The sequence below is a fragment of the Haemorhous mexicanus genome, chromosome 1 (genome assembly GCF_027477595.1).
Source record: "Haemorhous mexicanus isolate bHaeMex1 chromosome 1, bHaeMex1.pri, whole genome shotgun sequence".
NCBI classification, from domain to species: domain Eukaryota; kingdom Metazoa; phylum Chordata; class Aves; order Passeriformes; family Fringillidae; genus Haemorhous; species Haemorhous mexicanus.
In genome coordinates, this window is record NC_082341.1 from 110614763 (window position 1) to 110642211 (window position 27449).

At 40.6% G+C, this 27449-nt stretch overlaps 2 protein-coding genes across 3 annotated transcripts in view; both read right to left on the bottom strand.

Moving 5' to 3' along the window:
* Positions 1–887: 887 nt before the first annotated feature.
* Positions 888–19990, bottom strand: USP14 (ubiquitin specific peptidase 14). Of its 2 annotated transcripts, none has more exons than XM_059858990.1 (16): positions 19884–19990; positions 17284–17429; positions 16720–16752; positions 15167–15271; positions 13407–13510; positions 11322–11380; positions 9353–9483; positions 8968–9048; positions 8152–8231; positions 6526–6640; positions 5095–5160; positions 4710–4802; positions 3592–3720; positions 2488–2548; positions 1741–1848; positions 888–1614 (listed from the first exon to the last, which is right to left on the bottom strand). In XM_059858990.1, exons 1-16 carry the CDS (start codon positions 19897–19899, stop codon positions 1463–1465), a joined length of 1479 nt encoding a protein of 492 aa, XP_059714973.1. In that variant the 5' UTR covers positions 19900–19990; the 3' UTR covers positions 888–1462. The 2 variants fall into 2 exon arrangements, with proteins under 2 accessions (XP_059714973.1, XP_059714966.1); XM_059858983.1 differs by lacking the exon at positions 19884–19990 and adding an exon at positions 17659–17764.
* A 5150-nt stretch (positions 19991–25140) lies between these two features.
* ROCK1 (Rho associated coiled-coil containing protein kinase 1) overlaps positions 25141–27449 on the bottom strand; it is an 82827-nt gene continuing 80518 nt past the window's right edge. The window contains exon 33 of the mRNA XM_059859004.1: positions 25141–26665. Within this exon, the coding sequence (XP_059714987.1) occupies positions 26662–26665 (4 nt within the window). The 3' untranslated portion in view covers positions 25141–26661. The remainder of the gene's footprint in view (positions 26666–27449) is intronic.

Below are 27449 nucleotides of genomic sequence, written 5' to 3' on the forward strand. Positions count from 1 at the left end.
CAGAGATACAGGAAAATGATTGGAAATAACAGCCCAGGTCTGCAGCTCCTGCTGCAGGTAGGGGCTAGTAGAAGGTATGAACTTCAGCAGTTTCAACTGGTCAAGGGGACTTGTGAGTGGAGCTGTGCAGGTATGACTGACAACTTCAGTGCTGGGAAAACTGAGGATGACAGTGGGAGGATGTAGTTCCACAAAGCAGCAACCAGGCATCAACACCATCCCTCCTTCCCCTGTAACAGGATGCAGAACAAGAATTTAACCCTGGAGGTGTTTCTGTGGGGCCTGCGGGAACACAGCCAGTACTGCCTTGGGCGCTTTCTTAATGGGCAGAACTTGCCTGGAAGCATCCACTTAAAATGGAGCCCCAGGCCTTTGGTGTGCTGCCAGGTGAAGCTGTGCAGGGAAGGTGGCACTGGAGTAGCTATTGCAAGGCAGAAGAGCTATGTGTGATGGCCAGAGCTGATGCCAGTGTCCCCAGGGAAGGGTAAAAGAAGGACCCCAGGCCAACTCACCACCCTGCCAACAGAAGTGAAAGTATTTCATATGAATCTGGACCAGCTCTTCCAGAAGGCTCTGGGACACATCAACCCTGGGAACCTGTACATGAGGGGTGAGAGGGTTGACAACCTTGATAGTGCTTTTTAGGCTGTAGCCAGTGCTGAAAGGCTTTTTTTACAGCAGTCACACACATCCAGTTACTACAGAAGGTCCTGTAAATATGCAAAGCCCAGTTTTGCAGCCACCACACTGGACTTAGCTACTGAATAAGGAGTAACGGGACAGGAGACACATCCCTACAGCTTAAAAAAAAAAGTGACTTTATTCCATGACTGCTCTGAGACATTCATCAGTGGTGGCCCAAGAAGTGAAAACAAACGCATACTGACTACAGTACCAGGACAGGAGCTGTTTTTAATGGAGACACATTGTTGATCACAATTTATTCTGAAATCATGAGATGCCAGCAACAGAACAGACTGAATCAGCAGGTCAGGCTGGACAAATACTTGATTGTAGCCACAGCGGTTGGCTACGGGCAGCAGCACTGAGTTACACAACAAGGCAATGGTTTCTCTTCTACCTTCCTAACAGAACTGCCAGGTAAGGCAAAGGATGGACAGCTACTGAACTGTGGTATAAACCATGCAAGAGTAACAAATGTGAGAGTAGGTGTGTAATAAATACTTGATGACATTAGAGAAGAAGGAGGAGGAGAGGCTCATTAAAAAAAAAATTATCTTCTGCAAGACATTAAAGCTATTTTAAGTATCGTCACCACCACAGTGGGCAGTCCAGTCCCATAGTGACTAATTGGTACATGGATCAGTTTTAAAACAATATCCCTCTGCACATGAGAAGGTTTGAACAAATTATTTATCCACTTGCTAAAGCTCTGGGGTTAAAGAAGTGATCAGTAATCAACATTTATTTCACACCTAGGCAGAATGGCTAAAACGGAAGACTATTGTTCAGCTGCTTCTTCAACCACTTCAATTCTGCGAGGCCCGTAGAGTAGAACATAAGCTATATGCCAGTCTCCACCCCCAGATAACCTCAAAATGTCTTCAGGTGTAACAATGCTGACTTTGTCGTCATCAAATTTAATCCATTCATCTGCAAGGAAAACAAGAGGATCATTTGTAACTTAGCTGCATAAAATCTAAGCTTGCTTAACAGCCCCTTTGCTGAAAGGAGCTGTGAGGATGGTTAACAGGGCTGCAATTTGTTCATTTTTTTTACCTTGTTTCCTTTTAACCCAAGACACATAATGCCCAGAGGAACTTGATCTGCCTTGATGAGTTAGCACTGCCTGCAGGTCATAATAGCCGCAGTTGTTAGAGCCAATATCTGAAGGGGAAAGAAAAAGTAACATTGAGTCCTCCTTGAACAGCTGCAGTATTTTTAACAGCTCACAGTCCAAAGATGCATCAGCCAGGCCACAGCACCACAGGTGTGCGTGCAAAACCCCAGCTACACCACAGTACAAAACCATTGTGAACTAAAGCAGCAGCTCTCAGCCAGGAGAGTCTCAGGAAACTGAAGATGTTGTGCATTTTTATGAAATAAGTATGTACCCATAAGTATTACTGATGTAATGCACAGGGTGAGTGCTTTGGGCCTTCAGGCTCCAAGCCTCCCCAAAACTGAGGCAACACCAGCACCACCACTTTTAGAAGTCCAGTTTAAGTTTTTGGTTGGATTTCAGCCTTCTACCACACACTGACAAGGCAGCATGCACACTACATGCAAATGTCTTTTGATGTGCCTGTCTTCTATTATCACCAGCCTGTCAGGTGGATGGCAGTTATGCCTTTCACTATCTCAATGTTTTGGTTTACCTAATCTTTCCACTCCTGACAGTCTTTGAAGATTAATTTTCAAAAGCATTAAAGAGACAGAGTTCTCAAAATAGTGCTACCATCAGGTACACTTAAGCACAAGTAAATAGAAAGTTACTTTAAAGTTGATTTGCTTTCCTGTACTCACCATCAGGAAAAGAAAATGGTTCATATTTAACTTCTTTCTGTGCACCATCACTTTTACTAGACTAAAAAAAGAGAGTAAGTTGAATTAATGTGGAACAGTTTAATAAAAGCTCTACCATAATCACATCAAATCCCAAGTCTCCATTAATTTAAGTACATTTCTAAGTCTAAACATTTTTGTTCAACTTGAAAGAAATTCATTCTTGTATTTTTTAGGTGGACATACAAAACCCTTGTCTGAAGAAGATCAGTTTTAAAGCAAATCTATTTTAGCACATACTGCCTGCAGTGTTCACCCGCGAGATTTATGGGTTTGTTTATGAAACAATTCTGCAATTGCAGATTTAATCCTTGGTGCGGGCTTGCTAGCAGCAGAAGTGACAATAAGAAAATAACAGAGACAGACTCTCAGTGCCAATACATTCTGTTCAAAAATAGCACTCTTTCCTTGCTCCCATCTGTGTAAGAGGGGATGCAAGCCTTATCCAGATGTTTAAAAGATTCTGCCAGGAGTTAGGCCAAGAAAAATATCAGCAAACATTAAAAAAAAAGGCTAAAACACAACAATTTTAGCTCATTTACTTTTGTCTTCAGTAAAGACAGGGAAGTCAATCTTAGAGTTCTGTAGATAGGATAAGAAATGAGACCATTTTCCAAGTTTTTACAGTGCTGACTTTAAGCTCACTAGTACATGTACTCTAATTTTTACCAGTCAGGCACATGGCAGTGCCTTCTACAACCCTTTCCAGCTGCTGAGCAGGGAACAGCTTCCTACACCACTGAAGAAGAGAGCAGCCAGCGAACAGTAGTATTTAAAGAGAATAATTTTGTGTAACTTACAGAAAACCATAAGGCATAGCACCAATAAACAGAAGCACTACATTGTAATACATTTAATACATGCTGTCTGACTATAGCATTTAACATTTCTCATCAAGCAAACACACCATTTTCATGAAAATACAGGATAAAAATATCTAAAGCTCAATACCAAAGAGTTTGCCATGTAAGAAAATAATATATTTAGGGACATCAAGTTTTCTCTAGTCCTTATTAGTACGCTAGTTTCAGATATATGAATTAGTGAAAGTGTCAGGAGACTTACGTTCTTTGGCTGTTGATTTACTTTTTTGTCTTCTAGATCTTTGAACTTTGATCGATAAGAAACCATTTTTTCCTGCAGGTCTGGTGTACACAGCTCATACACATCCAACATAAGAGGAAATTTGACATCCTAGGAAGGAAAAAACAAAGATTTATTAGCATGATTTGGTACTCCACATTAAAGCATTCTCCCATGGGATGTCAACACAATCAAATTAAATGCAGCCCTCTTCAAATTGATGGCAACCTGACCCACTGGGATTCTTTTAGTATTTACCAAAAGAGCTACAATGCTTTCACAGAAGAATGTCTAATTCAGTATAAACAAACCACTATAAATTATTACATTCAGCACAGACTAACAATAAATCAGATTCTTTATTGTTAGCTGTCATACTTTGACTCTACAGAAATACCTATACAGGTGAAAGGAAAAAGAAAAAGGAGGCAAGCAAGCAGAATGACTGTACCCTGGCAAAAATGTTATTTTGTGCTATCCAAACGACCTTCTGAAATAGTTAACATGTACCCTCAATCCTTACCTCATTTCCTCCTCTTGTAAGGAGCACCTATCATGATGCTCCTGGGCAGCCTACGAGGTCTGTCAGCCAAGGCCAACAGAAAGCAAAACCAGAACATTCAGCTGTTTGCAGCTGGTTCCTGCATTTGTCCATTAGAAATCCAGACAATTAAAATAACTAATACAGGAAGTGTCTGACAGCATAAACATCTCCCATCAACGTCAGAACACTGTTCAGAGTTTGAAAGCATGGCCTTCTCCTTAGTTAAGCATTCTTCTCAGAACCACTGGTGAGAAAAGACCAAAAAACATCTTGGTTTTTGTCATGATGTAATATTAGCAGTACTGGGGCAAATTCACTTTTGCCCCTTATCTCCTTCCTCAGTCTGTTTTGGGTACTGTAGTTTGCCACACACCATCAACAACTGGGAACAAAACTACTTGGTACTTGAGCAAAGAAACTGCACTCTTAATGTTTTTAAATGCAATTTAAAGGCAAACAATTTAGAAAGTAGTCTTTAAGTCCTCATTGTCTACCTTTAATAAAAACTCACAGAAAACATAAAGAGGAATTGAATTTCAATATGCAAAAAACTTACCTTAAGAACTTTTGCATTCACAGATTCTTTCTCTTTGTAAAAAAATCTAACCATCTGAATAGTCAGGTATGCTGGCAAGCGACTAATTTTGGACTACAAAAGAAACAAATTAGAAAAAGCTATTACTTTAAATATTCACAGATCTTTTTTACCTTAAACACTGGTCATCCTAAATTACTGTCTCTTCTGGGAATGTATTTCTACACAAACCCTCAAGAATGAAATAAGGTCTCCTTTTTTGAAACTCTGTCTTAAATTTCTTGGTAGTGGATACTCAGATGCTTTATAAACACAAATCGCATGGTGTTACAGCAATAACTTTGTTGTTTGGAACAGAAAACTGACAATTAAAAGAATTGTAAAGAGCAAGGAAAGTACCACTCACAGATTTGATATAGAGTGCATTTCTCTGCAGTGTTGGAGAGAGTTTGGTGATTTCCTCCTGAAGACGCTGTTGCAAGAAAAAGAAGTAACACATGTTCATCATAAAACACAGCTTAGAGAAAAGCACAACAGGGGTAAACAAACCATAAACTAAATCTTGTTCTGCCAGTCTCTTGTGTTGCTGTCAGCCATTACAACACATAAGATTTTGAAATTCCTTGGCAGAAAGTACTATGCCCATTCATTCCTTCAGCTTCAGGCTCATTCCTGAACCCTGACAACACTGAGTTTCTCTCTGCAGGAAATTTTGCTCCACAAGAGTAGAATCACAATTGGATTTTATTATGAATTGTATCTGGACTTGGTTACAAATGTATCATATGCTTGGAACGCAACTGAAGAAAATCTGAAGTGTCCTGTGAGAAGAGGATTTACACATTTCTCAGCTCTCAGTCTCAAGCAGCCAAAGATGCATCTAAATTGACAGCTGGTGTCTCCTAACAAAATTCCAGGAAAGACTAGCTTGGTTCTTAGTGTTGCAATTCTCTTGCTCCAGGAAATCTAGCATAAATTGTAGATTTTTTTTTTGGCCTGAAAGGGAAGTTTCCTTTTTTATAGTTTTTTTCACTTGTGAGCATTAGCTATTTTATCCTGCTTTTCCTTCTAAATTCCGTTAGGAAAAAAAAAAAAAAAAAAAAGGAAGACAGAGATATACAAAGGTTATCTGAGAATCATTGAGAATCATGCAACTTGGTTTTAGTCCTGTACAAACCAGATCACTGCTCTAGTCTTATACAGTTACTACAAAGGTTTTGCAGTAGCTCCTCTCCTTCTCTCCTTTCTACTTCAGACTCTCCCCAAAAAGCCCTTACAATTTTAAAATACGTACATACATATAAAGCACAGACTACCTTAAGGAGTTCTACTTTAAAAAAGTTTGAGAATCATGTTGTCTGACAGAAAATAACACCCCCTTTAAAATCTGCAAAATCAAATTTAGTTGTTACCATCTGGTAGGGTTTCAATTAGGAATCGAAATGCCACCCTACTTCCAAGCTGACTTTTGGACCTTCTAGGAACTGACTGCTGCACAAATCATGATACTGCTCAGTCTGGAGTGAAATCAAGCTGAAGAAACAAGGAGCAAACTGCCTTGCACTTGGCTACCTGCATGGTGAAGACCATGTCAGGGTCAAGATAATGCTCTGCTGAAGTCTGTTTGACATTAATATGCAATTCCCTTTCACAGCCATCTTTTCAACAAACACCAAAAAGATTCCTGAAACTTTGTAAAGCTTGGACAGCAGGCATCAATTCCAAATTACAGATTAAATACACTTAGAACTATGTGCATTTAGGTCACTTAGAATTTCAACTGAGAAATATGCAGGCCATTTAGAATTTCAATTCAATAAAAGTTGCAATAGCTTACCAGTTTTAGTCCTGTAAACAGGTATTTCACTTCTTGATTGATAAAGCAGCTAAGCTGAAGGAGATTCTCCTTTCCTTTAGTTACTTCTTCTTCTTCGGCTTCTGTACATTTCATGCTTCACAAAATTAAGGAAAACCATCATGCACCAAGAGCTGAACTACTGCTCTAGTGAAAAGAACATGCCAAGCAGCACAGCAATTTAGGTAATCCTGTGCTTGTGTAGACAGTACTTTTACTTCTCATAGCACAAAAAGGATTTGAGGGAGCCCTTCCATCAGACCAATCTGTTCCTTTGTGGCTAAGAACAAGAGGCAGCAGGGGCAAACAGCACATCCAAAGAAGGAAAATAAGTCTTTGATCACCATTTAAGCTGAGGCCTGCTTTTTCTTTCTTTTCCCCCATCGCCACCCAACCCCCACGACACAGGACACATGAACTGTCTGCTAACACCCAGTTAACAAAGCCCTCCTGCAACATTACACTTCATTGTTGCTTATGATTAATCAAGTTCTTCTACTGCTGCTGCTGGCAAGACTTCCTGCTTCTTTCAACATGCAGAGCCTGCTTTTTTCCCTACCTTGTATCTGTCCTCTTCACTGAAATAAAATTAATTCCTTCATTATTTTCTACATTCCTTTTAATTGTTCTGTCTGTTCTCTCCTCTTTTCATAGTTCTAGCCCAATGTTTTTCTCTCATCCACCTCCTTCCCACCAGGTATTTTTCTGACTGCAGCTATTCTACAAATGCTGCTGTAATCACACTTTCAAAGTCTGCAACTCTTCTAACAAGTCTTCTTGCTGATACTGGCCTATGCATCATTCCTCTTAGCTACACATTCCAAGACTCTCAACTATTTTAAGGACAACAAACATCACAGAAGAGGGAGAGAGATGCATGATTCTTACCTTAAAAAATTCCTCACTACTACCAAGCTATGAGATACAGCACCTCATCTAAGGGGATGTTTCCTCATTTCTGACAAGCAAAATCCAGTGTATAATTCTTTCTAAAAGTGGTGCTCACTTTGATGACAGCCAGGATTTTGGGGTGGAGAAATGGGAAAAGAGTAATACTTGCCATGAGATGTGTGCCCCATGTGGTCATATCCTCTTTTTCTTGCTATAAAGAACCCACTAGAAAGTTGTCAGCTGCATTTGTTTCTTACTCATACAACTGTGGACACCTAATTTATTCCTTAAAAAATCAATCAAGTGACTGTTTGTGCATCTTTAGACACCAGGTATGTCAGCTACATACCCTTACAAGCCAAAAAAGCCTGTTTAGGACAACAAATACTTTTAGCTGGATAAAGCATGTCTGCAGCCTTGAAGCTGGTAAGTACCAATCTTGTCTGGGGGGTGGAAACCTGCTATTGAACATCAACAAGGGTTTTTTCTCTGTAGATTTCCATTACCCTTTTTTCTCCCCACATCATCCTCTCTCTCAAAGCATATCCAATCTTGAAGTTAAGTTCTGTGTACTCCTGCACAACATCATGATCCCATTCCCCAACCTACACCTTCATTTTCCATACTATTGTGAACAATGCTTTTCATCCTCCCTGAACTCAACCACTAAAGTATGAAATCATCGTTGTTTATGTCTTGCCTTAGTCTTTAGGATACGCTGTTTCAAATTCAATGCTGAAGAATTGATCAATTAAACTCTTCTTTTTAGAGGATGCTGCTGTAGCTCCAGAGTCTGTCTGTAAAACAAAATCTCTTATGATGTAACTTTAAACAGAATGTAAATACAGTCTTCTCTACAGACAAAATTACCCCATTTATTTAAATTCTTTAAAGCCTAACCCTTCATCTTTCTATAGGTGCATTTTCTCCTAGTCAGGTAATCTTCTTACACAGCACAGAAGTTTCAAAACAAATATGCTTATAACATGCTGTTAAAACCAATCTGAAGCCCATTAACAAGCAAGATCAAAAATTCATTAATCCCTAGCCCCTCAACTTAAATCTGTCTTAAGTTTTAAGACAGTCTTCCAAGCTCTGCCAAGACTCTCCAGAAAACATTTATAGAGAAAAAAGAAAGCTGTGCTGGTAAAATCTTGGGGAAAACTTTCAGCAATTTCTTGTATCAGATTAACCATTCGAGTTAAAACTGTAGCACACTTTTTTCAGAAAAAAAGTTCTTATGTGCTGAATTCACAGGTTATCAGGGCCAGCTGCCACAGACATGAGAGGGTGTCACCACCAGCTTGGTGCAACACTGCCTTACACAGCCCAAAGGGAAAGGTTTCCTTTAGCACATTCCACAGCATCACTGACAGGACCATGGTAGCATTATGCTGATCAGAGACATCAGAAAGCATTTTCACTATTCCAGACATATGTTAAAGAACTCACAAACAGATAATACTGAACAAAACATTCGTGAAAAAAAAATACTATAAATCCTTATCCTGGTTAGAGTGAGACTACAATTACCTCCATAATTGTATCACCTTCTATGCCTTCCAGCTTCTGCTGTAGTACCCTCATCATCTGCACCCAGCACTCATTGGCATCCTAGGAAGGGAACACAACATTAAATCTGAATACAAGCATCATGATTTAGTAACATTAAACCCATCAATTATAAAGCCAAACACAAGGATTCCTTAACTAAGAATTCCTCCCAATTCCACCATGCATTCTTAAAACTAGCACTCGATACTACATTCAACTTCTATACAACTTTTCTACAGAAAAACCACCTCACTTTACTGGGAGTAATTATTTTCACAGGAGAAGGAAAGTCTTAAAATGTTCTTGTTCTCAACTTCCAACATATTACAGAATTTTAAACAATAAGCTAATAATTGGTCTTTACCTGTTGAAGGTACTGGCCTTGATCACCTTTCTCTGCAAACTGTGGGAAGGCCATATGTAAAAACTGCAGGAGAATGATAGGTGGGATACTGGAGGAAGTTTTATCCATGGAATCAAACAAGTCTCTAAGAGCTTGAAGAAAAAGTGAATGCTTTGAGAAGCGAAAAAACAATTCAAACATGGCAGGAAGTGTAAAAAGAACAGTAAAACAGCAACAACATTTAAAGACTGATTATTTAACAGTGTCCAATTTGATCTTTCCAAAGCAGGACCAAATTTTCCAGGTGGTATAAGTGATGCACCTATGATCTCCTTTCTGAACACAACTTGGAAAGCATAAAGATGGCAATTCTGAGAATTTGGCACATACTGCCTCGTCTTTCCTGGCTGCTAACAGGAAAAAAAAAAATTGAGCAATTAAGATTTTGTTTGGAATACCTCTGAGGAACAATGTTTTCACAAGAGAAACCAGGAGGCATTCACAATCTATCCTCTAGAGCAACTTAAGTTTCACCAGCTACTAGGAAAAAAAACTTTAATAAAATATCTAGGAAACACCCATGCTTAAGACCCAGGAAAACAAGTACATGTATGCATATGTGCAGAGAGCTCATAACTATATGCAATCCAATGAATGATGCTGACTGCATGACAACACACATGGCTTTCTTTTTTGTTCCATAGTCTGGCATATGTTTTATCTTCCCAAGTTACAGCATTTTAAATCCACAGATCACTTCAAAGGTACCTGTTCATCCTCACAACAACCCTGTGAGGTAGGCAACAATCTTCATGGTCACTAATTTACAAGTCAAGAGACTAATGAATTTTTCTCTCCAGCAAGTGAATATAGGCAAGATTACAGGGAACCAAGGTCAGTTGCTTCCTTTTTTAGAAATGTCTTTACTGACCTTGATAAGAGGTGCAACTGATATGACACAGCAATTTAAAAAAAAAATGCCATAAGTGTCATGCAGGAGTTCCTGAACAGCTCAGCACCCAAGAATTAACTACAAATTACTTAAACTATTAAAATTCCTAAGAAGCAGAGCTGTCACCTTAAAAAGAAAACAAGGGACACAAAGTAAAGGCAGTGAAAAGGGGAGGGGCAGGCATGGCTGTATAGAGTAACCATTGAACTTACCACCCCAAAATTCGATCAGCAGGCATACCCACAAACTGGACCTTTCCTTCCTTATATTGTTTTGTTTTTCCTTAAATGGACTGGTAGAAATCCCAGTGTCCTGGCCCAGCATCTTAGTGGGGCAATGAAATAGAGTAAAAAAAGAAAAAGTGGACAAGTAGTACCCTTGTTCAAGTGTAAGGGGTCTAACTGGAACTCTAGTTAGAGCTTGAAGATACGGGGCCACCGTGAGCTCCCACAGTGTGAGCACCCAGACCACCACAACAAAGAGTAACTTCTGTTTTGAAGACTTTCCTTTCCATTCCAGATATGAAATCTGGATCTTTAGGGCAAAGGCTAAGACCACTGATAAAGCATCAGTTTCCATTGTAACAATAATGGTCAGGCAATAAATCATATTAAAAAATACCAGTGACATACATACCCCAGGAACATGGTGTTAGCCTACCACTACGTGAAACAAAGAACTAAAGTATTTCTACACAAAGTGGTCAAATCAATAGATGGATGGATGGATGGAATCTGCTTTAGGAAGTTCCAATTACTTCATGCCTACATGTAAACCAATTAAGAGATACAAGTTGTTTCTATCTAAGCCTAGATCACTCTGAAGCATCTTTTCCCTAGCCTGCAGCCTGACAATGTGCAGAGATAAATGCCTTGCAGGCAGGGACAGAATAGCCTTTAAAGACAAAATGAATCCTCCAGTGCCAGCAGATCTGACATTCCTAAGGCATATGCACGAAAGAACAATGCAAATTTCATCTGCAGTTAGCAGGAAATCACACACTTGTCTAAATCCCTCTGTTTTACTCTAAACACCAACCTGCAGTAATGTATTGAGCAGAGGCCATTTCTCCTGAAGCTCTTAAGGCACCACCATACCTAAAAGGGAAGAAAAATAATTTGCATGCAATTAAACACAAACTAGAAGGACAGTTGGGTTTTTGAAGCAGGCAGCAACTGGATTCATTTAAAGGAAATTATCACCAAGCCAGAAGTAACCAAAGGTAAGATTCACTCACATTTACCTCAAAGTTTCAGCTATTTTGAAAGCATGGAAGCAAAGGAAAACTGGCCTCTTTCAGACACTAATAAAGGCAGACCAAGAAGTCTGGCTACATCACTGCTGCTTCCCTAATCCTTCTGCCTCAAAGACTCATTTTATTTTTAAAGAAACTGAGAAAGTCTGAACAAAAGTTACCCCATTTCTGAAACATTTCCCACGGCTTCTTCAGTTACATGGGGAAAAAAACACCTTCAGGGATAGATGGCAGATAAAATGCACAGAGATGGAGGGCAAGCTTGCTTCCTCCCTCCACAGCAGAAGCAAAACAGTGAGAGAGAGATGTTTTCTTGGGGAAGTATTTCCTAGACTGAAAAGGAGTGGGAGTCTACCTATATGACAAGAACTTACCACTCTTCTTTAAAGTCCTAATTTAGCAGCTGAATGAGGAACAGATGGACTCCCCAAAGCCTTCAAGCAAAAGGAGGGTCTCAGATATTCTCTAATCTCAGACTGAACTTTTGAAATTCTGACCATGCTAGATGACGCCACAGAACAGGGAGGAGTTCCCTGGGGAGATCAGCAGAGCAGGCCTGAGGAAAGAAGCTGTAACAGCTTTCCCAAGTGAGTCCTTTCACACCTTCCCACTGCCATGCACCCTACAGCCTCCTATGCTGTCATCAAGCAGGGAAGACCAAAAAAAGGCTAAATCACCAGGGAAAAACAGAGCTTGAATCCGAGCGTGAATCTGACTTCCCACAGACAATACGGCCACATCTTGTATTGCAGTCTGCCAGTTTCACGGGCTACATTTTGCTTTCTGGTATGTTAAATTTGTCCAGTATTCAGATTCAGTGCCATAACTCAAGAGTCTTTCACATGGAAATAAAGACTTTCCAAAAATGATAACACTGATAGTCAATAAAAACCCTGAAAACAAATTTCTGTACTTCACGAGTAGTTCTCAGTGCTTAATAATAAAGGTTCACCTGCTAACAGAATGAAAAACTGTTTATAACTACTTCAATAACAAGTGATTACAGTAATACAGGATATCCAGCTGGGTACCACAGAATCAAGAAAGCAGGGGAAAAGGAATGAAATTAACCCTAGGACAGCAATAGTGCTCTACCTAATTCTCACTTTTTAAGAACTCATTGTTTTCTCATTACAATTCATCTGGAGGACAAATTCAGGCCACATTGGCAGGTATTCTTTTTTCTTTCAATATTCATAACTTCCAAGTTTTGTGTATATTCCTTACAAAAAAAAAAAAAAAAACCAAAAAAAAAAAAAACAGAGGCCATTTTCACATTTCAGTCATAAATAACAAAAACAAAGAAACAAAAATCAGAAAAGTTATCCTACAATCAGAACAAATTAGCAAACAAAACAAAATCCCATGAAGGCATGTCTTAGAACTTCCTGCTGTACCTCCAGGTAGCAAATGTCAGAATTTCACAGCTGAATATACTGTGCAATAGAGCCATTGCAGGAAATATTCCTCAAAGGAACAGGACTCCCATATGATTCTTTTATGCAGAACAAAACCATAAAAACTAACAGAAAAAAAAAAAAAAAACCCCAAGGTTAAGAGTTCAGTAGCTTATTTTAGAATTTCAAACTGGTCTTGATAGGAACTACTTTCTAGCTAAGCAAAACACATTCTCTCTATTAAAAGCCAGTTCACAAAGCCTAAGAAGCACAAAGCCTTGACTTCTTTATTAAAGCACAGACTAACACAGCCATAGGATAAACTTCAATGGATCATTCTGTCAATCTTGAGTAGACCTAAAGAGCAATAGACTGTCATGATAATCCATACCAGTATTAAGATGACCATTCTGCAAAATATCTACTTCATAAGCTAAAGGAAACATTTTAGTCACGGTATTTTTGTCCTACCTTTTAAGGGCCTCTTTCACTTCTGGCACCGATCGGATACACTGAACCGTAGCATTCATGTAGCAAGTGTTGCCAAGGTTTGTCAATCCACATGGCAATTCCATCTACCAAAAAAATTCACAAGGGTGCTTGAAGGTCAGAGAGAAGTGGCAACCGTTTTTGTACAAACCCTGTAATGTGACATCAACTTCTAAGCACATGAATTATGCATAAAACCTGGAATATTCCATCAAATTTTATGAGGTTTTCCAGATCCACTTTATGATTATATTTATCATTGCACTATTTGATACTTATAGGGAACATTCAGGAATGCTTTTGGGGTTTTTTCTGTGCATGTTTAGTTTAATGAATATATTCTTCAAGCATGCAATTATTCAGAAAGTTCAACTATAATCCCATTCAAGTTTTGACCTTAAAATTCTATTTCTGTGAAATTTCCACATGAATACATTTCTACAAAGCACTGATGTTTTAATTAAAATCAGTTTTCAGTAAAACTCTGAAGATGATGAAGTTCGTAGTTGGAAACAAAAGCATTGTTTAAACTCCTCTCCAGAAATTTGCAACAGATCATTAACTTGATCTTTTCAGACAACTTGTGAATTTCTGAAGTTCTGATCAATGTGAAGGCCAACTAATAGTAAGCTAACCAGTTTCAGAAATAACTACAAATCACCACATAACAGAATTTTTCTTTCTTTTTCTGTAATCCTGAATACTTAGGTATTTGTCAGGGAAAAACACATAGTTTAATGAAACTGAAGTAGTACTGCATACCAATACCAACAGATTATTTTACGAAGCAAGAACTAATTCAGCATTTCACAAGTGAATAGATGCACTGCAGACAACTGAATTTTGATGTATAACAAAATTTTGATGTATAACAAAATTTCCATGTGACCAACATTTTCAAAATGTTATCTGACAGTGAAATCACCTCCTCGCTTGCCTCTCAGTTATCTCAATGTCTGTGTATGGGGTTACTCCAAAATACATAGATACCCTTCACCTGCAGGTGGCCTGGAAAGCACTAAATGCTGGAGCACAAACCCAGTGCTGAACTACAGATCCGTTTTCATACGGACATGCATTAAAGTATTTCTGTTCTGCATGCACAGCTGACAACAATCATGCAACTGTTAAGTATGACAAAGCTTGCAGTACAAATGACTGGTGAGAAAATTAAGCCTTTCAAGCTGTAAAAAAGGAAACTCAGGAGTTTCTTCATTAAGAAAATAATAATTATGCTCTTTCAGACTTTACTTCCACAAAGCAAAACAGTGTGTCAAACTTATTTTCATTTTTCACAAAGTTGACCTAATACTAGTAACATGGACAAGCAAAACCCCAAATACACCCCGCCCCAAACCAAACCCTAGTCTCTCCTCACAGATATGAAAGAAGCAGGAAATAATTTTGCATATCTAAGAGGCCTTGTTCAGACAAAGTACAGGACACTGATGCAGTAAGGGCAATACAACTTCATCTTTAAAAACACCAGCAATGATATTTTTAGAAAATCTACTAAGCTGCCTGCTGAAAGGAAAAACGGCACTAATTGTATGATTTTTAAATTAAATCCCAGATTTCTTTTCACTGCTCCCAGTTTGGTCATTGATGTAAATCTGTGATGCTTGGTGAAGATACTAAACAGACACTATAGTTTCAAAACCCATTTTTAAGCAACTGCAAGTATTTAAAAACTTGCCATTCCTGGAAGGTTTACAAGAAACTGAAGTTGGAAACATGCTTACAGCCGAAGCCAACTGCTCCTCTGTCATGTCCTCCACGAAGATGGGGCGAGCAACCGGCTCTTCTGGAAGCGCGTCGGCGGAACCCATCATTAGTAAGGTCATCCCCTTGAAACACAGCAAAAACAACAATCCATATCTAAGGACAGCTATTTCCACTCAAACCCTCCTAACATACTTCAGCTATTTCCCCAAAAACAAACACAGCTTATTTATTCATTTTTCTCTTAGTTTAACGGAACCAATACTGCACTACTGTGACTTTAGGGTGTACCTCAATTCCTCTTATCTAGGAAGTACCTACTGAGAACAACTCCACAGAATTATCCATGCTAAATGTTTCCACCGAAACATCTGGTGAGCTTTCCTGGCAAGTTCTGTGTTAAACTAGTTGAAAAGTGAAAAATAATCTGAACTACCACATCAGTTTAGACATGAGAACTAACATTTAAGGGGTAAAAAAAAAGTCAATCAGATTTCCATGCTTGCTGAACTAGCATAATATGAAAAGGACTCTTCCAGCATTCAACAGGAGCACACCTACACAATAAGATCTGTCAAAGGAGGGGAAAATTACTATCTGGAGTCTTGAAACATACAGTGCTAAGGAAAAGGATGAACAACAGAATGAAGACAAACTGCTTTGACAGTGTAAATAAATCCCTAGAACTTGTATATAACTTTAAAATGAATAAAAGCAGCTATTAGCACAGCACATGCAGAAAAAGACAATAATATTATGTACTGCGTTTTTTGCTGAATAACTTTGCTAGAATAGCTGCAGCTACAGGCTGCTAATAGATGCTTGCAAACTAGTTACAAGGGTAAGAGAAATGCTACCTAATTCAATCTGCCCAGTGAAGAACTGGAGCAAAACTTCAGTTTTACTGAAGCTGTTACAAGAGGTTACAAGAGACCTACAGTAACAAAAATGACACAAAAAAAATCAAAAAAAATCTGAGGGATTCCCTGACGCAATATGATACAGGCAAGCAACATAAACACACTTTCTGTTTTCTTTTTGAACTAGCCAAAGGTATGAACTACCATTACAAATGGCTTTCTTTAAAGACAGCAGGAGAGCACATTTCAGCAGGTTGGTAAAAAAGGACATAAGCAGGGGTGTAATTTCAGCATCACCAAAACATTTGTCCATGCTGGGGATGTGCAAGGACAAGGGTCTGCAGACAGTACCCAGATTCACCAGATTTCTCTAAACAACATCACTGGTTTTTACTATGACAGATAAGACAGCACTGCTCTGATGAAGAACATTTCTTGTATGGAATAAATAAATATATGCACTTGAGTACTCCAGAAAAGACAGTATGAGCTCTCTACTGATGCAAAAAAAGAAGTTTTTTCATAAATCAATGGTGAGACCTTTCTAAGAATGCTTACATATGACATCTAAAAAATTATTTTTCATCAAGGTAAAACTTTCTGAGATAGCACTGCCCATTAAAAAAGAAACAGCAAGCACTTTTCAAGTCTTTCTTTAAGTGCCAAAATAAAAAAAATAGAATAGTGAAATTTAGTTACTGCTCAGAACTTACATTCTTTATTTTTAGGTTTCCCCAGTCATCATCCTGTGAAATAAAATAAAAGACAAGTTAATTATCTTGTAGCAAGATACTTGTAGCAAGTATTTTCATTAATATTAATCACATTTCTAAATATACAATTGTGTTTCATCCAAGGTTACACAATATTAGCTATTTACATGTTATCAAGTCTCATCTGACTAAAATAAAAAGCAGCCAAGCTTTGTTTTCAATAAGGTTTCCCATGCATTGTTCAACACTGCTTAAATGTAAACAAGCTTTTGCAGCAAAATTGCCTATGTCTCATTACACCAGTAAGTCTCCAGTAGAGAAGCAACCAAGAAACTTCTCTTAAACAAGCCAGAAAGAAAAAACTTGCATTCAGATTCTGAACATAAAAAAATAACAAAGTCTCCCACCAAGCTGTTCTGTATAAATGAGTAAAGAAGTGCAGTCAGTTTAACACATACAACCAAAGATCTTCCGGAGGAACACCCACAAACATCGTCGTTGTTCATGTTAACACATAACAAAGTTAGACATAATATAAAAATTATATAAAAAACTGATTTCTACCTTCAGAGTTCCTCCTTTAACCATAACCTTCTGTCTGGCTGGCTGAACTCCAGTCAGAGCAAACAACTGGGCTTTGAAGACCATCGGAGGTTCGTCAGTGTTCAGCTCCACGCCATCGAATTTCTCTTTTCCCCATTTCACATTCACTGCAAACAAAATGTTTTGAAACTTGATTATTTCCTAATACTCAAGAATTCAATTACCAAGATTACCAAGACTTCATACAGTCTCAAAATATTCTGGTTTTGGCTCTTAAAATTGTCGGTAATGAAGCTAGGGAACGCCTTTACTATACGGCACCTCATCCATCAGAACACACCACTTACAGCAGGTCTAAAAATATCCTACAAAACAAGTCTAAAGTAACATACATACTGAGAAACTGTGCAAGCAGTAAGTATGTCCAACAGCATGAGAAGCCCTTCTGCAGGTCTTCAGAAAAGCAGTTTGGAACTAACTCTCCCATTCTCTTGGCACTGCTTGTTGCAAACAACTGAACTTTCTGAAGGAAGTTCAGAGGTGCGATTCCAGCTCAGTTATCCGTAGCACTTCCGTCCTCCTTCAGAGGAAAACAATACAGCGTTCTTTAAAAGCAAGGCTATTGACCCCAGTAAGGTGCAGGACTGGAATTAAGAAGCAAAGTGAAATTTGGCCACAAAAAGTGTAAACCTCGATGCTGGAAATAGAATCATTAGCAGAAAGGGGAGGCAGAATGGCACAATGGAATGCTAACTTCACTGTGGTGAGGCAAGTAATGACCAAGAGCAGACAGAAAATGCCTGGAATAAGCTGTGTGCCTCTACAGTGAGTAGAACACTGACCCAGCTTTGACCACTTCCAAGAACTAACACAGGCACATAAGGCTTCCTTACCAAGCTGAGATTTTACTGAAGATCTGTAAAATACAGCACGCAGCAATATCCTAGATGCACGGTAAGTGGCTGAAATACCAGACTTTAGGAAAGCCACATCCTTCTACCTCTGCTTTGGTTTTACATAAATGTATTACAGCAACCATACCTTTTCAAAACACAAAACTCTTAGAAGTCGTAATTTTGAAAACCCTTCCAAAAAGGTTCAGATTTCATATCTATGCAATGCTTGTGACGTGTTATATCACAGAATAATCAAAAGCAAGTCTAAATGAGTTAGACTAGATTAGTCTACAAAGGAACTCAAATGACCAACATTTCAGTATTTCTAATAGAAAGCATCTTCTATTTTGCCCAATATTCTGATTTTTTTAATAACACATTTATTATTTTGCATATTTAAGACCTACAAAGCACAAAGCTTTTCCCGTTTTGCAGGAAGACAACCCACTCAGTCACTGAACAAGTCAGCTGCACAGACTTTTGGGTTTTGAATTTTTGAAGAGTCATGCCTCCACTGCTAAATATGCAGAAGAGTTAGCAATTATTAATCTGTAGTGTCGCTGGTTTTGACAATGCAGCACTCAAGAGGAAGAATGGAAGAGCATGACTGTCTTTCTCTTCAGAGACTGCAACCAAGACTTCATGCAAAACAAAAGAGAAACTCGTTAATTTGAAAACAATGTAAAGTAAGAAAGAGGAAGGATGTATTTTCCCTGCTGATCAGAAAACACAGCGCATACACTTCACAGAACGGGTCAGATTGGAAGGGACCGCAGAGGCTCATCTCATCCAACCTCACTGCTCGAGCAGGGCCATCCCAGAGCACAAGCCACAGGACTGTGCCCAAATCATTCCTGAATATCTCCAGTGATGGAAACACCACTAGATTTGGATGAGTTCAAGAAAAATCGTTACACTGACATAAGGATCCCAGTTGGCTAACCACAGCCAAAACAGTGGACAAGCTGTGTACTGAGGCTGCATACTACCTAAAAAACTGAAAAGCCCAAACAGGCCAAATCTGTGAGATATTATCAAGGCAGTAACTGGTCCCAGAAGTGTCACTGGCGGCTTTGGTCTTGAAGTCTTCCACGGAAACCCTTCCTCATAGCAAGAAGGGCCAGCGGGATGAGGTAAAATTTAAGAAAGCTTGAATTTTATGTTTAGGCTAGATACTAGGATGAATTTCTTCACAGAAAGCGTGATTAGACACTGGAATATTCTGCCCAGGGAGGCGGTGGAGTCACCATGCCTGGCGGTGTGTAAGAAAGGGCTGGATGTGGCATTCAGCGCCCTGGTCTAGTTGACATGGTGGTGCCTGGTCAAAGGTTGGACTTGGGCTTCTCCAACCCATCGGAGTCTGAAGGATATGACGGATTTCAAAGAGTGGAGGCGGACACACCTGGAAGGCGCAGATGCGGCGCCCTGGCTCGCCAGAGGGACAGCGCCACTTCTCTTTTAGCAGGAAGCCAGAGCAAACCGAGGCAGGGCAGTGCCGAGGTACGGCGGCCCGCGATTGACACCCGCCCTCCCGCCAGCAGGGCCAGGCCAGCGCTGCCTCCCGCTTCCCTTCCCTCCCGCCTCACCACCCGGGCCGCGCCTCCCGGGCCGCTCCCGCCGCCGGCCCGGCCGGGATGGGCGCGCACGTGCGAGGCGCCTCCCGCCACGGGGCCGGGGCAGCGCTCCCGGGCCGGGCCCGGCGGGAGGGGCGGGCGCCGCGCTCACCTGAGAAGAGCGGCATGGCGGAGCGGCGCGGCCCGGGCGCACGGCGGGGCGGGCGGGCGCAGGGCGGCGGGGCGCGGCGCTGGCGGGGCGGGCGGGCGCGGGCGGGCGGCGGCGGCGGCGGCGGGTCCCGGCCCCGCTCGGGGTCTCATTCAAACCAGCCCCCGGGATGACGCTGCAAGCGCGGCCGGGCGGCGGAAGCGGGGCGGGAGCGGTGCGCGCGCACCGCCGGAACGGGCGGGGCCGGCGGCGGGAGCGGGCCCGGCCTGGATCCCGTTAGTCCTGCGAGCCCTGGGCAGAGCGGCCCGGGATGGGGGCTGGAACGGGCCCGAGCGCCGGAATGAGCTGCAGGCGGGGCTGGTGCCGCGGGCAGGGAACGTCGGTGTGGAGGGCGCAGGGCTGGGCCGAGAGCGTTTCCAGTTCTGGGATCGCCCGTGCAACAGAGACAGGGAGCTAATGGGTCTAGAGAAGGGCAGCAAAGACGATTAGGGGACAGAAGTGTCTCTGTCACGATGACATGCTGAGAGCTGGGCCTGTTCAGCCTCGAGAAGAGAGGACCAAGAGAGGGCCTCCCAATGTGTATAAATATCTAAAGGGATAGAGGATGGAGTCAGGCTCTCCTTGGTGGTGACAAGCAATAGGGCAAGAAGCAACCAGTGCCAACCAGTGCACAGAAAATTCCACCAGAACACAAGAAGAATGTCTTTATTATGTGGGTGGAACAGATTTCACAGACAGTTGTGGAGTCTCTCTCACTGGAGATACTCAAGAACCACCTGGATGCAATTCTGTGCAATGTGCTTTAGGATGACCCTGCTTGAGAAGGGAGGTTGGATGAGATTAGAGGTTGGACCCGCTGTGCTCCCTCCCAGCCTGACCCGTTCTGTGACTGCGATTCTGTGAGAGCTGAGCTTTTGCACCCCCAGGGGTCTGCCCAAAAGCTGTGCTTGCACAAGGCAGTGGAAGGGAGGCAGAAGAAATAAAAAGGCTCTTGTGGATGAAATAGGTTTGCTTTGTAGGAAAGGGTGAAGTAGGAGCTAAAATTATCAATGGAAGAACTTCACTGGGAGGAGAGGAGCAGAGATGAGTAATCAACCAGCAATGTTTTTAGGCTTGGTTACAAATAAAGAGCACTGAAGGATGTGTGTGATGGCAACAGCCAGGCGCCTTCAGTGTGCTAAACCCCCAGTTGTAAACGTTAAAACCAGTAGATGTGGAGACCCGAATCTCAAGTGCTTCTACTAAAACTCTTGGTATTTGGATTTAGTTAAAGAAACCAGAGCAGTGCTGTAAGATGCAAAGGAGAGAATGAGACAAGAGAGAATCATCCCTTCCTTGGACCCCTCCTAGCTCCCACCTCTAGAAACCCAACACTCTTCTGCTGCTTATAGATGTGAAGAGCTTCTGCCACAGTTTGTACCACTGTCTGGTTGTTGGCATGTGCACCTCTGGCCATACTTTTGCCAAAGAGTTGATATCCTCAACAAGAAGGATTTTTTCCTTGCTGTCCCCCAAATGTGATTTTCAGTTCAAAACAGTAGAAGAATGAAATATAAAATGGCCATAAAAATAATCCAGGGTTTGAACATGAGCCTTAAGGTGAAAGGCTTAGAAATTTCTGTCTCTTCAGTTTGTCATGGAGAAGAAGATCAAAAGTTGATTTTATTGTCCAGTGTAGCCTCCTAGATGGGACAAGGAGGTTTGGGGGAGCAAGGATTACATTTGACAGAGAAGCTTCAAAGGGTGTTATGCTGAGATTTTGCTGGATTTTGCTGGATCTTGAATAAAGATGGAGTTTACAGTTACTAAAGCGATTTAATTGTTAAAATTGACCAGCAAAAGTGAGGAGTCTTTTGTTACTCGGACTTACTGAAAGAAGCTTTCTAGAAAAGCTTTGGTCCAGTTCTAGGGTGAGATCCTGCAGACCATCTGTTCAAGAGAGAGCGGATCCCAGCTGCCTGCCTGTGAATTTATGTGTGGGATAACTTCAGTCGAATGTTTTGCTCTTTATACCAATAGTGACAAACATAGGGTCACATTTACTCGTGCCAGCTAAATGCAAGTAGAATGCTCTATGGTCTGAAGCTGCACTGAATCCTTCCCTTCAAACTCTTAGCTGATCAGGGCTCAGGCAGTCACAGACCGAGCATTTCCAGAATTTGGGATAGTCACTAGAGGGTGCTGTGCTGAAGGAGAATAAACGGGATTTGTACCAGCAGGAAAAACCATACCGACCTCTGCAAGGCGAAGAACCTTGAAGAAGAATCTCCTTCTTTTTTCCTCTGCGGCCATGTAGGCCTCTTCCTCCTTTTTCCTAAAGGAGGGGATCAACAGACACTGGTTTTCCTGAATCTTACACAAACTCACATAAGGAGTATTGACATCAGGAGACAAAGAGTGTAGCCTGATGTATAAATATGAACCTGATGACATTGAAATGGTAAAAGATTGGTTGAACATTATTAAATGTATCTTTGAAAGGCAGGCCCCAGGGGAACCTTGGGTGGGGGCATGGGGACACTAGAAGTGCTTGCCCTGGCTGTGTCCCTGTGGCCTGTGACAGGGCCATCTGGGCAGGGCTCCTTCCCATCCTGAGCTGGTTGGATACAGGCCAGCTTGGATCCGAGAGCTAGGGCTGTGTCATCAGCACTCTAGTGCACGTAGGCCAACAGGCCTGGCAGGATTTATGAGTGCTGGAAAATGGCTCAGAGCAAGTCCAGATCTGTTTAGAAAAGGTTTTTAATGCTGGGGAAGCTCCCGTGGCCCAGTTCCAAGGAGCACAAGTGGTAGGTGAACCCTCAGACAGTACAAGCAGGTGCTGTGATACAGCAGAAGGTGTGGGGAAGGAAACCAAACCCCTTGACAAGGGGTCACAGGTGCTTCAGGCACCTGTGTGATGCCTGGGACAGAGCAAAGATTCACTTAAAATAACAGACACTCAGGACTTAAAATACTGCATTTACATTCCTTGTTTCTCTAAAGGTCGAGTTACCCTCATTCAATGTATTGGCAGGTGCATTTATTAACGTATAATTTGTTTTCTGTGGGGAGCATCATGTCCTTGGGAACCTGTCTACCACAGAATGGTTTGGGTTGGAAGGGACCATGGGCAGGGATGCCATTTACTAGATCGTTTTGCCCAGGACCCCATCCAACCTGGCATTGCACACTCACAGGGATGAGGCAGCCACACTCCAGTGTATCTTCAGTAAAGAAAATGTAGCAATGAGAGAGAGAGATATGTTCAGAGTACCAACACCCCCCCGCCTTCCATTTTTGCCTTACCTCTTCCATTTCAGCAGTTTTCAAACATTTTACATTCTGAGTCACAAGTGTACATCCAGGGAAAGGAAGAAGAACAAAACTCTACCTGCATTTTTTTATGTTTGTAATTAGCACATTTGAAAAATCCCAGCAGAGTTCACAAGCTCAGAGGGAAGCTCAGCTGCTGCCCCCTCCTCTCTTGCTGCATAATTCCCAATTTGCTCCGGGCTACAGCCTCAGTGGCTACTGTAGGAAAATCCCACCTTTGGAGGAGGCTGTATCCTTTTATTACCAGGCTGTTTTGCTACAGTTAGGTACTCTTTCCATTTTCTTTCCTGTTGCCTTCAGCAGAAATAGGGAGGCTTGAAGAGAGAATCAGATTTTTCGCATTCTACCAATGTCAGTGAACCTAATACAATAAAAAAAATTAAAAGGTGGAGGCAAATCAACAACAACAAAAAAGATCATGTAAGAATCTGAACTTTTTGATTTCTCAAGCAGCTTGTAAAATTACAGCTTCACCAGCATAAAGGCAGCCAGGGTGGTTTATGCTGGCTCTTCACAGCTTACACGTTTCGTATCTCTTGATGACTTTCAGTTGAGCATTACATCTCCTAACAGTAGAGACATCTGGCTGCTTTTTTTATTCAAAGTGTAGCTATTCCTGTAGATAGGCACCTTGCTTACAGTAAACAAGTGCCAACATCAGTGTAGCAGAACACACAAACTGTAATTTGCACGTCTAGACTTTATTATTACAGCATTTTAGTTGCAATTTATCCCAGACACACAAGTCAATGCAATTTTACTCTTCATTATGTGTGCTGCTGCTTTTTGAAACAAAATCAGCATTAAAAAAAAAAAAAAAACCTGCAGAATTCCAGCATTAGTAAAAAAACTCTGGAAATGACAGTAGGTGCCAGTCTGTAGAGCAAAAACCATTTTTCCACAATCCCTCTTCTCACTAGCCATTCATAACAGGGTTTGTGCTATTTTTCAGATTAATGAAATATGAAATTACAAGATACTACTATTTATTAATAAATTACTCAAGCAAAAGGTTTTGAGCCTGCATAGGTAGCCAGTTAGCTACCTAAGGAAAGCAAGCTAGTTAGCTACCTAATAAAGGAAAGCACAAAAGCAATCCACAACCTAATCTGAGTCCGGAGAGACCACAGGCCTTTCCAACTGCTCCAAATTTCCTATTATAATGTACATATTTTAATAAGATATACTTGATCATTTTACTATATTTTTCCCTTCCCAGTATGTGACAGAAGATTAAAGCAGGTCACAATTATCCCTTATATTGCTTGACAAGCTCACTGTCAATGTGACTGGTGATCTGGAAGGTTGTCTTGAGTGTGCTCCAGCCACAGCTTTGATATTGCTGACATTTCAGATACAGCAAGCTCAACACAGAGGAACTTGCTGAAGTTACATCAATGGCTTCTATGTCCCTGTACTTCCCAGCTCTGTGACCTTCAAAGCACATACAATGATTCACATGTAATTTGGCCTTACTGCTCTATTGTTCTGCAGGCCTTGGTGGATCACCCAGGGAGATACATGGACAGCTACTTCATGGGATGTACATGGCTGTTCCAAAAAAGCCCAAACAAGTCTAATCCCAAAACCACCCACCAACAAAAACTGCCTTGTCTTTTGAACAGTGTTCCCTCCCACAAATAAGTGGAATTTCTGAAACTCCAGACCTGCATCATGAAGGATGAAGCAATCACAAGGCCAGCTCAGGGTGGTGGTTGAATAATAAACCAGGCTACTACAGCAGGCCATGAGAATAAGGAAATTAAAACATTATTTAATATGGTATTAACTTATTCATGAGGAATAGTAAAAGGAAAAAAAAAAACCTTCCAGACTGCCCTGGGCATTTTGATGCAAATGCAACTTCTTGTACTTGGAAACTGTTGCAATGTCTGAATGCTTAGAAAGATGTATAAACTGCAGTCAGGAGAAAACACCATGCCAGTCATTTTCAAATGGGTCTTTCCATAAATTACTTTATTTCTCATTAAATGAGCACAGAGTCATTACCATATTAATAACAGATATGTTTATTATTACATATCCATCAGTGCGGCTTTCAATACCACTTGAAACATGCAAATCGTCCTGAGGACGAATCAGTTTTCCAGTGCTTCTTATTTAATACACAACTGCAAAGCCATATAAATTATTGAGGAGGTATTTGGTTAAGAAATAAAATAAAATAAAACAAAACCATACTGCCCATACCATGAATGTATTCCTGCTACAAAGCAAGAGTCTGACAGTATTTAATGAAATTCCTGAATTTCACCCAGAGCTTTTGCATCTTTTTTTTTTTTTTTCCTGCATTGCCTACTCATCTCTTGGCTTATGAACAAGAATCAGTCTCTCTCTGTAAGAGGAATTCTCACTCAAAGATTGTACTTAATTTAGAAATGCATCTAGCATCTACAATACTTCAGCCAATTAAAGTTCAGTAAAAACTACTGATATGCAATAGCTTTTTAGAGGTTTCTTTTGTTTAGTTTTAGGTTTCTACATTTATTGACATGGCAATAATACAATTATCTCAAATTAAGGCACTAAAAGAACAATGTAAAACCAAGTAAAAGTGTTCTAAGAATAATTTACAGTTCAAACAGTGCATATAATTCTTAAATGTTTGTTAACTTAAATGTACGTTATCACTTAAAATTGTAAGGCAATACATTACACAGTCATAGAAATGATGTACCCCAAAATATGCTTCCAAACGCGGTGGTTCTTTTTACTGTTAGTTTCTAATGCCTCTAACAATAAAATAATTCAGTATGGCTTGGCAAAAATGCATAGATTAAAGGCAATTGCTTGTTTTCCCCCCTTTACAAACCTGCTGCATCAGTATTTTGTAAAGCATAATGCAAAATATTTAACACTCTGATCCATTCCATAGTGGGTGGTTAGCATTAAGGCTGTAAAGAACTCTGCAGTGAAGGCACTGAAGTTCAAGTGATAAGGCTTCATTTTAAGCTAGTTCTGCAGTCTTCAAGAGCACAACTTAAGAGTCTTGAAAGCAATTGCAGTCCTTCTCACTGAGAAACCTTCCTCTTCTACTCCGTTTCGTATGCTCATCTTGACATAAATATCCCCTTCACAGGGTTAACAGTCTTTTTCTCTCACTGGTACGAAGAAAGTTGGTTGCATTTCATCGTGACTGACAGGCTTTTTTGAAAAAATCCAAAAGGCAGCACCTTTTTTATATACCTAGCTAAGCTTTATTTGCTTTAACTTGCATTACATAGTAATAATTAATCTAATCTACCTTGAGGCAAACCCGCAATTAAACACCCTCAGCGTGCTTTTGTGCCAAAGCAAGGAGGAGACAGTAATAGCAATCTTAACCCTGAAGCCTGTGATAGTTATGTTGAAAGGAACAACAGCCCGTCTGCACTGCTCTGTGTGGTTAAAAAAAGCCCTGTTTCTCTGACTGCATCCCATGAGGTTCCATTAAGCACTGTACATGTGGTTAGCTGGAACGAAAAAGAAAACAGGCAATTAATAACAAATATAAAAATTAGCTTCATAACACTAAACACTGCGTGTTTGCCAAGAGCCTAAATGAAGAAAATACTTGATTTTAAGAGAATTTTTTTTTAATTGATAAGGTACAATACTAACATCATGCCTACATCATCTTCCACAAACTGTTCTCAGTTTCAAATGACATTAAGCAAACACAGAGATCAGACAGATGATAGTATTACTGCAGCTTTACAAGTAAGCAATTAAGAGTCAACAATCATGGGTGTATTCATGGCAAATGCAAGGTGACCCTCCTTCACTTGCAGGACAAGAAAAGGCTCTCTAGGCTAAGAGCACGCACATGCAGTTGCAGAGCTCATCTGATGCACAAGAATTTTGGCTGGTTGGTTGTTTTCCTCTTCAAACATGCATTAACTTGACCACGTGCCCAAGTCCAACTGCATTAAAACAAAAGTTCTCAGCTGTGCTAATACAATGTGAATAAATCAGCAGACTGTAAGCTCTAGAGTGTAGGTTCTGATCTCAAAGCAGTACTGCAAATGCCAGCAAGTTCATCATGAAGTTCTGATTCATTGTCATTAGTGATAAGTTATTAAAATGAGGAATAGAACTTAGGATGAACTTTCATATGTGAAGCTCCTTTCAAGGGGTCTGAGACACCTCTCCATGAAGTCAAGGAAGCACTGTCTACTGACTGCAAAAAAAGGTGGGTCAGACCCTGAATGAAATGTACTGAAATGTCTTCAAGCAAGTGTTCAAGTCTGTATCCAT

Bases quoted from the DNA above. Each gene is read 5' to 3' on its own strand.
- USP14 (XM_059858983.1), bottom strand. From the start codon at position 17,749: ATGGGAGAGTTAGTTCCAAACTGCTTTTCTGAAGACCTGCAGAAGGGC. The intron at 15,272-16,719 runs GTAAGTTCTGAG...CTGTGTTTCAAG, and splicing joins GAAACCTAAAAATAAAGAAT to GGGATGACCTTACTAATGAT. The intron at 2,549-3,591 runs GTAAGTCTCCTG...CTCTTTTTTTAG, and splicing joins TAAATCAACAGCCAAAGAAC to TCTAGTAAAAGTGATGGTGC.